General features: G+C 35.2%; 1 protein-coding gene across 1 annotated transcript in view; it reads right to left on the reverse strand.

Annotated features, from left to right (window-relative positions):
- Positions 1–12161, reverse strand: part of LOC126834081 (unconventional myosin-XV) — a 44044-nt gene that overhangs the window by 17226 nt on the left and 14657 nt on the right. Inside the window, exons 3-4 of the mRNA XM_050565727.1 lie at positions 218–328; positions 52–140 (exon numbers count right to left, since the gene is read on the reverse strand). Coding sequence (XP_050421684.1) covers positions 52–140; positions 218–328 — 200 coding nt within the window. The remainder of the gene's footprint in view (positions 1–51; positions 141–217; positions 329–12161) is intronic.

The raw sequence follows: 12161 nt of genomic DNA on the forward strand, positions 1-12161 counted from the left end.
TTCGCTATTAGTATTTTATTATATATATGTTTTTTATTTAACTTGACTAACGTGAGCTGTATCATGTCATCGATGCCGTTTTGGCCGAGGTCTTGTCGTCTGTGCACGCCATTTGCGTTGGTGAGTGAAAAAATCTGCGTCTGAAAAATCGTTTTAAAGTAATTTGGAGAAAAAAGAAAAAGAAAATGTTTTTTTATCTCTATGTATTTATTTTTACCTTGCCCGCGATAACGGCTTGCACGGTGAGTACTTGCGCGGGCCTGTGGTACTCGAGCACTTCGCCTGGTAAAACATGACCGACACCCGGATCGAACCAAACGAGATCGCCCTGAAAACAATTTACAAAAGGTTAATATTTTATATTTTATAAATTTGCAACGAGCAAATAAAAACAAAAAAATTGAATAATTGAATTCTCGCATTCTAACTGCACACAAATGACATTTTAACACTGCAACACAATATAGGTATAGTATAAAAAATAAAATCCAATCGACTACCTCGCAGTACACAAAATAGACCAGGTTTTAACATTATTTTCATGTAAAACCTTTTATATAATTCACTAGATTGATTTTAATGGGCTTTGTCTCTCGGTGTTAAGCACAAGCTAATACGTTGTAGCTTTTTTTTTTTATTAGAAAATTTACAATCTTTACAGCTATATGTACAATAAGTAAATATGCAATGAGAAACAAAAAGAGACAATGACAGGGCAGTGAGGAGGAGGCTCACATTAGAGCCACCTTTACATAAGACATTTTAAATTAGGTTAATTTACATTAAGTAAGTCTCTTGACCAGTTACGCTTGAGCCGTCTGTTTGGATTGCCCGGAAGAGTTTTTGAGTGTAGCTAAGTGACAGACGTTGTAGCTATACCTTTTATTTCTCTACTTTTTTTACCGAATGCTATCGGTAAATCATTTTGATCTAAAATTCAAATCGAATACTACTAATAATTTAAGTTGGTGAACTTATCTCCTTTGGCGGATCGTACCGAGTATATTATAAATGAACGGGTTAAAATTTTGTTCAAATTTCAAGTTGATTTTTACAGGTTACAATTCGTATAATAGCTGAAAATAATATCTGTTTTTGACTTTCAAAAATTGGTCATTGAAATTTAGTTCATCAAGAACAATTGTAAATGCCATTTTTTTTAAATAAAACTTATCAATAACTAATAATTTCAATGGAAAACATATTTTTAAGTTAAATAAAGCAAAATACAAAATTGAACAGAGCACAAATAAATGTTTGTAAAATATTTATTTATTAATATCTTATTCTGTTCTCTCGACTACTTTATGTATTTTAAATGGCAACGATTGTATGTTATCTCGGTGTACCTATAATATTGTTATAACGATACTTTTTGACTATCGTTACCACGTCTGGACCGTTTGTGTGGTATTTTCCAGACACGATAACCCGCGACCGTAAAATGAAGTGTACCTAGTTAATTTCATTTCATTGGAAGGCTCTTGTAATTATATCATCCTTATACTGCAGATAGCATGACGAGAAAATGTTTCTGCGAAACGACCAAATGTTTTACAGACAACCGCATATCTCTCGCACGGCTTCAACCGCCTTTGTGCGATTCCAGAAGTCGACTAATTAAAAACGTTTCGGAGTTGCAGTCTATATTTGTTGTTTATCCGTCAAAGTTATCATTAAAACGCTTAAATATTTAACACTATTGTTCAGGTAACATTCAAAAATATATAATACGGCCGGGGGTTCCTTTTGGGAAACGTTATGCTCTTTGTGGTTTTTTCGCCCAGATTATCCGAACGCATAAGCTAATGCGTTTCATTCGCACCAACCAGCTATATAGTATTAGCCAACCGTTAATTAAACAATAATTATTACCTACTACTGTACTACCGTACACTATACACTGAAGTCTGTGGAAAACGTCTATCATTTGTAAAAGCCTATTACTAAAAAAAAAAAAAGTATTTAAGTTAAAACAACAATTCGCAGTAATCTATTTAAAATTACATATTAAAATGGCAATTAACATGTAAATTGCTTATGAAACCGAGAAAATTACTTTTGAGGGAATCTACTACTATTTTCGAACAGCGCCAAACCATCGTATCGGATAGTGAGGAGTTTATTAAGCTTTTCATTTACCTACTTTGATCGAATATAAAAAGAAGTGCCAAAACTGAACTCCTTTTGTATACTCTTTACCGCGGTACGGATTAAAATTCGCCAACGCGGTAAACAACAAATCGTCTAATAATAGAAGCGTGTAATTTTGTTTTACGGTTTTCAGACTTAATAGAGATTACACAATGTAACGCAAAATAAAAAAAATTTGAATATTAAAATAAAAATAAGTGTATACGGTGTTTTTTAATTAATGACAAGCCCACCGAAAAAAAGCAAAGGAATCAAAATCAGAATAAAAAAATTCCCACGGGCCAATTAAAGCTGTAATTATTAATATTATTATTTTTGTTAAATAATATGATTTTGTACATAGATACCGCGACAAGCTGAGATAATCTAAACAATGTCGAATTATTGTGATACGATTAAAGAAAGTTATCTCGCTGGCAGACTACACAATAACATTGCGAGGCCTCCAGGGAAAACTTTTGAATACATAGTATATGTAATGCCGGTTAAAATAAATCATTATAATAACCGTTCACTACCGGAGAGACCTTTTTATGACTTTTATTATGGTACTTTTAATGCTCGCAGAGGTCAGTAGCAATATCATGTATAATTCATAGTATACGCTTCTGATCAAACTACTTTGTTCCGATTGCTTCTCCAAATGCGATACACAATATTGTCGATAACGAAATAGATAATAAAAACTAATAGGATTTCAGTAAGGAACCAAATTCAGTAGAAGTGTTCGGCGCAGTCTACACAAAAGGTCAAAATATTCTGAAAATATGTCAAACTAACAAGAATATACAACAATATTTGTAGGTAAAAATTTAAGTTCAAGCGTTAAAAAAAATACTATGAATTCCTCTGTCCTCGGCAGGTTTGATTGGGGAATTACCACAATAGTTGAATGCACGAGCACGATAAATTCTAGTTTATTGTGTACGCAGTAAAAATTAATGAATTATTTTTCTACCACAACAATAATATAGGCTTCTTTACAAGTCTGTCTCACCGTTTGCGTTTATGACTGAGGTTTTTCCGGTTTACACATTTGCCGCTTTAACGTTTTTGTTTTTATCGACTTTAAGGGAATGAGCCCGTAACAACCAACGGGATGTTTTGAGTGGTCATATCCAGCACAACTGTATTAGGACCTCAGGTCAACTGAATGAAAAAAAACATTTTAAAACATTGTTTGTCTCTTTTTTTCACTGGGCACCTCTTCCATTGCGACGTGACGTCACGGTCTTCTCAGACGGGCAATAGCTGTGAGCTATTAGTCTGTGAGACGATGTGAGCTTTTTGTTGCCAAATAGTCGACAGATAAGCCAGGTACATGCGTGGGCGAATAATACACGCAGTACAGTAAAAAGATGGATTTTGCGAGAACTATACAAAAAGGTTACCCATGCGGTTTTAGGTGAATATCTAAATCCAAACTAACTGATCTCGTGTGATGTTCCATTTCTTTGGAACGTCCATATTTTAGCATTTTTATTTCTTTTACGAGAGACAACAAATGAATAATTATTATGACGGTTATAAAAAAAATCTCGGCGCATAAACCGGGTAATGCGAAGTAGAAAGAAACATCAGTGTAGAAATGATGATAATATAATAAATTTTAATACCGCCGTATTTTCTCTTATGATGTATTATATTGTATCTTGTGAAAACGACGACGATATACCATTATCAGTCGTACTTAGTACTATGCTTGCAATAACAACCTTAGGGAAAACAATCTCTCCTAACCGTCACTGAAACGCCTTTTGGCCGACGTTCTTAAATCTGACGCTTACCTATTCCTTTTTATTTTTTTGCCCCCGAGTCTATTTTCTCCGTTGTCAACCGTCAGACTTTTCTGTTGAACTTGTAAGTATAGTACAAATGTTTTATTTTTTTTTTACCAACCAAAGAACATAAGCAGTAGAGAGCTTGTCGTTGAAATTCGAGAGGTGTTTCCTTTAAACAGTGAACCCAAATTGCTCGCGTGTCCTTTGACGGTTTGACGAGGAGATCGCTGCTACCATGTAATAACAATAATAAAAACACTATAAGGTTATGGTGTCACAACGCTGAATAGATATATTATATTTGATCGATCGAAGCGCGTGATCATTGTTCGCGTCACCCGAAAGGCATAAAGAAATAACAACAAAAATCCAATCATAATAATTATCGTTAAGGTAGCCGTCGGCTGCGATTGATCTCCACGGTGTCAATAACACACACCTTCTTGGCGTTGATTATAATATTATACTTATAAATACTTGATAATATACTATCAAATATAAATAACGGAGCTAGCACACTGGATCCCATCTGATCCGCTTAGTTTTCATTTTTTTCTTTTTAAATTTAATAAAACACGTTTGTTTTTGTCCTATCTATGTCGACTATGTATAGGTTTAACATATCTGACAAGTTATTTCATAATCGTTGTTTATGTATAAATAATACTTTTACTTGATTTTTAAACTATTATTAAATTGGGATGATGATTGTGGGGACTAAATGTAGAAGACATACCTACTATTACAGACGTATTTAACTACTAATTACAACAATTATAAAGAGTAATTACTTACGAATGAAAAGAAATTCTCAGTAACGCGGCGTTACAAATTGAAAACTAAATTGTCAAATTACAATTTATTATAAATCAGGTTTTTCTTTAAAAAACAATGTGACATTAATATTCTATTAGAGCTTTCCTCGTGTTTACCACCGTGTAACGTGAATTTATTAGACTAGTATAATAATACCCGTGTTATTTAATTTGTTAGAACATTAATGTTTATATTAGTTTTAGCAAATTTCGATTATATATTTTTCATTTTAATGGCTAGTTATGTTAAATGATGAATGTTGTTTTAGGGATCTACAGCTTTAGTTTTATTACACATTTTTTATTTTATTTTAGTTTTATCGTGTTCCTCTTATAGATAGTGATTTTATAGTCTTATATGTTATCCCGTTTATATATATACATTTCCGTTATGAAACTATTTATATATATGTTGCTGGGGTGGTATAGATATTTACTAAAATTTGTCAACAAAATATTTTGCAATTACACATAATAATTTATTTGAATTATTTAATCTGTTGAAAGAAGGCCATTTACTAGCATCGTTAATACTACTACAAAACAAACGATTTATATATATATATATATATATATTGAAAAGTAATTTCTAACTAAAATCACAAATTACATTCAAAGAGTTTATTTGATTACCGATTAAGAATTACTACACTCCTGGAGCAAGCGTTTAATAATATTGATTATATTTTAATGTTCTCATCAGTTGGAATTCAAAGTTACAATATATATTTTAACATAACTGAAATTATAAGATAAACTATATTTAACCTAACCTAACTTAATTGGTGAGAATGGCCATAAAGCAAGTTAGCAAGTTATCCATATCATATCATATTAGCAAGTTTTCCATAAAAATACAAATCGAACGTGGCTGAACCCAAAGGCACAAAATCCAGAGCGCCGACGGGCCGTATTCTAGTGGTGCGCGTGAAAATTACAATGTTGCCAATGTGGTGGTGCACGCGACATTACAATATTACCAACCTCGCGATGTGGAACGGCAGCGAACGGGTCGGGTCCGGCGGTGACGGTTCGCTTGTATATGCGAACGGGCGGCGGGAAAAAGTCATGCGTCTCGACGGTGACGGCGGTGATACGCATTCCGTCGTCATCGCCGTCGTCGTTCCCATATTCTTGTCCGCAGTTGGTGTTCCGCAAACTGACGCTAGCGCGACAGCTTTTACCAGATTCCCGTGGACTGTCTGCCGTCGTCCGACCTTCGGGGGCACTGCGGCGGCCACCGGACACGCGGTACCGGACCCGCCGGTCCGCGGTCATACGGTCCAGCCGCCGGACGAACCTCTCCAACAGTCCTCTGGCCGCGGTATACGGTTCCGGCGGGTCGCTTTCCGCCCAGAAGTGGTCCGACATTTCCCACTGGCTGATGGCGTTCCGTTTCATTGTACGCGTCTATGCCGGAAGTCGACATGTGCCGCCGAACGCACTGTCGTCCAAAAACTTCAATATAATAACATACATACATAAGTAGGTATGTGTGTTTTTGTACATATATGGAGTACCACAACTGGCTACAAAGATCCACTCGACTAGGTTTTACCCTTTGGGTATTTTAACTGAAGGGTGTCCGCGTTGTCCTTAGGAACCGTTTATCATCACCATTGGTTTTTACAATGGGAAAACAAAACTTGCAAAAAAGGACAAAAATTCAAGAATAAGGTCCCACGCAGTCCGAATTTCCCATGAGTCACAGCGGTTCTCAAAACCTTATATGATTGTCAGCGTTGCCTTTTGAGAGTGAGTGGATTACTTGTCCACGAAGATACTCTAAAAAAAAACTATTGTACGTCCAAAAAAATACGGTTTTTAATTGGATTTGAATTTTTTTGTTATAACGACAAAGAATTGTTACACAACCAAACTAGCCGGCAAGGATAACAGGAAGGAACGTAACGCGCGCGCTTGGAAATCCGAAACGACCGACGTCGGTTACGGTGTTAATGACGTTTAGGGGAGTAGATCTACCACAAGACCTATGAATAGCTTGAAAACCGAAACGAACGGCCGTGTCGACGACCCCGTTTGATTTTTCACGTCATAAAAAGGCTAGCTCGAGATCTACCTCAAGTAAATGCGCAACAGACAACGAAATAGTCGTACCTACACTCCAATGATGTAACAATGAATTTTGACTGTTTGAAAACCATATTTTCAGCATGGATAGTAGTGGTATAGTATTATAGTATCAAATATCAATATTATAGAATATGGAAATGGACTTTACAAGAGAAAAATACAGCTATGATTTCATCGTTGAATATGATTAGAAAATAAAAAAATAAATTTGAAATCATAGAAAAAATGTAATTATTTTTCTATCAGAAAATTTTATATGGTAAACTCTTATTACCGTTAAAAATAAATTATATTTGTAATTTTACTTTGTAATTAGAATCGGTGGGTTCTACTGTTCGTTGTAAAATATAAAAATATGTGAAACAATAAACCATCCGAGGTACAAAAAATAAATGGATATTATTTTAATGATTTCTTTTATTTCAACAATTTCTACTGAAATAAAAAAAGGTCGTTTAAGAAAGAAACGCAACAACTATATTTTTCTTAGTTGGTAAGAAATTGAGTTTGTATTCATAGCGTGGGCACAACAACTGTCGAAGGCGACTACAAAAGAAGGGTGATAATTGAATTTAATATTTTTATTTAAAAAATTTAATAAAAACCTAGTTATGCCTACGCGGGAAACAGCGGGACTTAATAAGTTTGAAAACGTAGGGGAAAATACACGGTAATCGCAGAGGAAATAACCAATTTTAAAATAAAAGTTACGGTTAAGGAACTGCGGACGTGACAAAAAAGTTTATTAAAAAACACGGAAAACGTATTGCAAGTTTTATAATTGTTTTTAGAACACTTTTTTTTTTTTTTTAAAAGGAGCAAAAAGAGGCGATAATTCCTGTTGAGGATTTTTAAAATAATAATATTTTAATAACAACCAATAAAACAAACTTATTATGTTTGTAGAACAGATACAATGTGTACAAAAACGGGAAAAGGGAAATTATTATCCCCTCGGAGAAATGAAGCGAAATAACTGGATTATCGTTATTTACAATTTTTGGCATATTCACGCGGTTGGACGAATTTTAATTTCCCACGTCGTCGGCAGACCCAAATATTTATCAATATTTTTTTTTATTGCTGCGGATTTTACCTTACTATATAGATTCAGACAGTGGATATAGTGTAACAATAACGAAATCAACGTGTAACTCACGTTTTAACGTCTGCTATTGGAGACGGCCGACCGTTTAAGTACAAAATACAAAATCGCAGGACGGTGCATTGCCGGGATAGGTCGGGCACTTTCAACGATAACGAGGCGGGCTGTGAATTTCAATCGGCGGCAACCCTATTAAGAAGTTCACCCCTGCCGACGACCGTTGCGGCGGTTCACTGATGATAATCATGTGGAAACGTTTAATCGACAAAATCGAATTTGAACAAAAAAATTCAACAACGCTTAGCCGTTGCCCGACGGTAACGTACGGTCGCACTTGTGGTTTTCGGAAGACTACCGTGGTTTTGAGTCCGTATAACATATTGCACACAGCGAACCGTGATAATATAATTATTATTGTTATCGTCTCTCCCGTGGTCCTCATTCTGGTGTACATATGGGTTTCGTGTGTAATGTGGGTGCGCGCACCTGTTAATGAGCGCGTTGTATTTTGTTTTTTATAACGCGCCAGCAAGAATAACATATTACATACATTAGTGGTAGTAGTAGCAGCAACAGGACGGGGCTCAGAGTCAAGGTACGATGAGCACGAGCGATCGGATAAATGACAGGCGAGCGCACGCGCACCTTTTGAACCAGATAAATGTAACGTTATAAACCGAGATGGATAGACTGTAAAGCTAGCCCGTCCAGTTGAATTCTAATTATTAATTGCTATTTATGCGCAACACTCATTGATGGAACTCTGCAGTCAGCTGTATGGCGTGTAAACTGTGCTATCAATGAGTGCGCATCAGTGTCTTAATGTAACCAGTAGCTCCGCTATACTTGGCGAAGATGTATCCTTCTTTCGTGTGTCCTTCTATACCAAAAAATAATGCAACTTATTGGCTCCGTCCATATTGATTTAAAATATGATCTATGATAGTATGTGTGAACAAGTCATAATATTCCAAATACACCATTGTGTGTGTCTAAAAAGTACTGAACAAAACGCACGCGGTTATATTTAATCAACGTTGTAATATGCGGTCATGACACAACCGACCGTTTACTCCCTAATTCCGGGTCCAAATACAGCTGGCAGAGTTTCAACGGGCAAATATTATGTAAAAACGCTAAATTACATTTTTTGCCCGCTTATTGTCAACCTCGTTTGGCCGAAAGAAAGTATGTAAAATATCATCCTCATATCCGTGGGTATTGATTCATCTGAACTCATGCAAATAAAAAATTAAGTATTATTTTCAATTTGAACCCTTAACCCAACACTTCCCATGTTTCTAAATACTGATTTTTAATGGAACGCCGCTCTTAGACGACCACCGTCTTTGTACTGTATTTTTGTGATCTGCAACACATCTCGAGTACCTTTGCCCTTGCGTACGGGATCCTCTTGCGAATTGGCCAGAACTGGCTTGGACACAGTATAATGACCGATTGCGGTTAAGCGACAGAAACGTCAATTTATTGTTTTGGCCCGATCACAAATTAAACGGAAATATTATTGCGTCGACCCTTCTGGTACGGCCTTTTGACTTTCTACAACCGTGTTGTTATTATTATTATTATTATTATCGTCGTTGCCGTCGTCAACATCGTCATTAATTGTCGGATCGATTGCCGGCGGAGCTGTTGTTGCGGGACATAAATTAATTTTATGCACAACTTAACGACCTTTTCGATTGAATGATCAACAAAGCCAAACGTGCGTCGTTTTATATTATCTATAATACGATTACACAACGCAGTCACTGTTAATTGCATGTTCCGATGTGAAAAAATAGACGCCATTTTAAACTTAAGTCAAATTCACATTTGACAATAATATAATTATGATCCCAAATAGGAAAAATGCAATACGTAGTATATCTCCAGAATTTTGTCTTGACTGTTACCTTTTAAAATGCATTACCATTTATTTTACATTTTGGACACAAGGCCAAGGTGAGCATACAGAACCGTGCTAAAAAACTCCATAAATAAAAAAATAACAAACAATCCTAATGGGTAATGACGTTACCGACTATGGTTTGTGGTTTTTGATTCATGGTATACGCTATCATTCCATTCTCTGTTTGTTTCTTCAATTCGAAAACCAAGACGAGAAAAACTTTTTCACTAATAAAATATTTGATATTATATATGTGTTCCGTTATTGGTAATAAATACCATTGCCTAGTATACACTACAGAGTCTATACGATCAGGAGTTACCGCAAAGTTTGTATTTTACACTCGCATTTATATTATATACAAGCAGCTATTAAATATCAACTCTTTATGTCCCCTACCGCGGTTTTATAAGAAACTACTCGTTTACATAAGGAATATCTTGCACAGCCATTGAAATACGATTCTGGTTTTCAAGTTGTGCATTAATAATGCAGCTCGTTCCATTGGAATCCGCCAAAATCCCTTAACGTCGTCTATGCTCCAGTCTCTAATTGAATTACACGCGGGCGCCAACCCAAAACCTTATTCATGTACACCATATACACACTATACATGCACAGGGTACATCTTAAATATATTTAACTTCTATTGCTTAGAGTTATTATGGGATACACATTAATACTTCTGAGGAAATCATTTACTTATGTAATTTTATAGTATCTTTAGTTAGGCGATAAAATTATAAGTGGCCACAGACTTTCTAAAAATGTCTAATTAAAAATAATATTTCACACCCTTTTCAGGGTTAATCACTAACAATACACTCATCGTTTAGTCAGAAACACGATGTGAACGATTCAAGCAATCGCGTATGATTAATTTTGATAGGTTTTTTTGCCACTTAAATTTCCCCATTTATACACTCTGCCTGGTGGTCTAAGGAACACAAAAATTATAGACATTCGATATACACCATGCATAAACGATCCTAAGAAGAACCACCGCGCCGGTGTTCAACGACCTCGGACCGACACCGTCGATTTCATAATTTCTACATTATATTAAAACGTTTATCACGATAATACAATGTATGCATATGTATAATACAGTGCATATATTTAATTGCGCGTATAATTTCTAATGCGGTTCTCTAGCACAGAATGCGCTGTTATACTTTCACCTTACCGCACCAGTTATGCGAAGGCTTCGCAGAGCATTCCTCGTAGATCATAATATTATTATTCCAAATGAAAAGATACATCACGAGCATGCGGCTCGTGTTATAAAACAACTTATTCGGTTGATCACATCCAATTGGGACTACATAGATCTAGCGGTTGCGCACAAAAAAATTAGTAATATTGGGAAGAGCCGTAGAGGATAAAAAACGGGATACAACGCTGTCTACAAGGAGATTGTTTTGGTTAGGTTAAGTCTTATCGTTGATTACAAGTAGTATTTACAATCAATGGTTGTACCATTTTTATGAAAATATTACTACGTTTGCAGTACTATTATAATTTAAATGTGTTATTTTTCATCACAATAATACTATTACATCGACAAGGAGACAGTAGTTTTTATACAAGCACCTCCACTAAAATTGGTCTACTTTTTCCGCATTATTAGTTCTCCTTTGACTTTGATATTAAGTACTTTTTTTTTTTATAAAAAACAAGTTAATATTTGTTTTATCGTAATAAGTACTTAGTTCAGTTGGCGTTCATCAATAACTAAATGTATCTCCGGAGTGTAACAGCATATTGTTATACAAAATATTGATCAGAAATATTTCCAGAAAACAGATTGAAAGAAAACAACTATTCGTATTATAATGTAAATGAGCTTACCAAGAAACTACCGCGAGTAGTTTTTTTTTTAATCTAAGAGTAATTTTCTTCTTTGAAACCGTAACATTATTTTCGCAGTTTTGTGCGGTTTTTTTGTTAACTTTTGATTTTACAACGATGTACTTTATGATCGACGCTGTTGATACATAATATTATAATGTAGCCAAGTGATCCGTCACTGACATCGGACGTACTATTTCGAGAATAAGACATTATTGACGTCTGGAACCGTCTGAGGGAGTAATTATTGTTTTCAATAGTCTGCCCAACGAGTTTGTTAAACCAAGCGTTGGAGCACACCGATTGGAAATCCGTTAACAACTGTAATTAATCAACATAATAATTCTGAAAACGTCACAAAGCCTTTGTGTAAATATTTTTTTTTTTAAACCCCAACTGGTACTTCTGAGTCGACGATGACTATGATGTTATTACCCAGTCAACACAAA

Source organism: Adelges cooleyi, unplaced genomic scaffold (assembly GCF_023614345.1).
Source record: "Adelges cooleyi isolate 19-005CV unplaced genomic scaffold, UGA_ACOO_1.1 ACOO_flye_CR_arks_rails_tigmint_CR_PRNA_21, whole genome shotgun sequence".
In the NCBI taxonomy this organism is placed as follows: domain Eukaryota; kingdom Metazoa; phylum Arthropoda; class Insecta; order Hemiptera; family Adelgidae; genus Adelges; species Adelges cooleyi.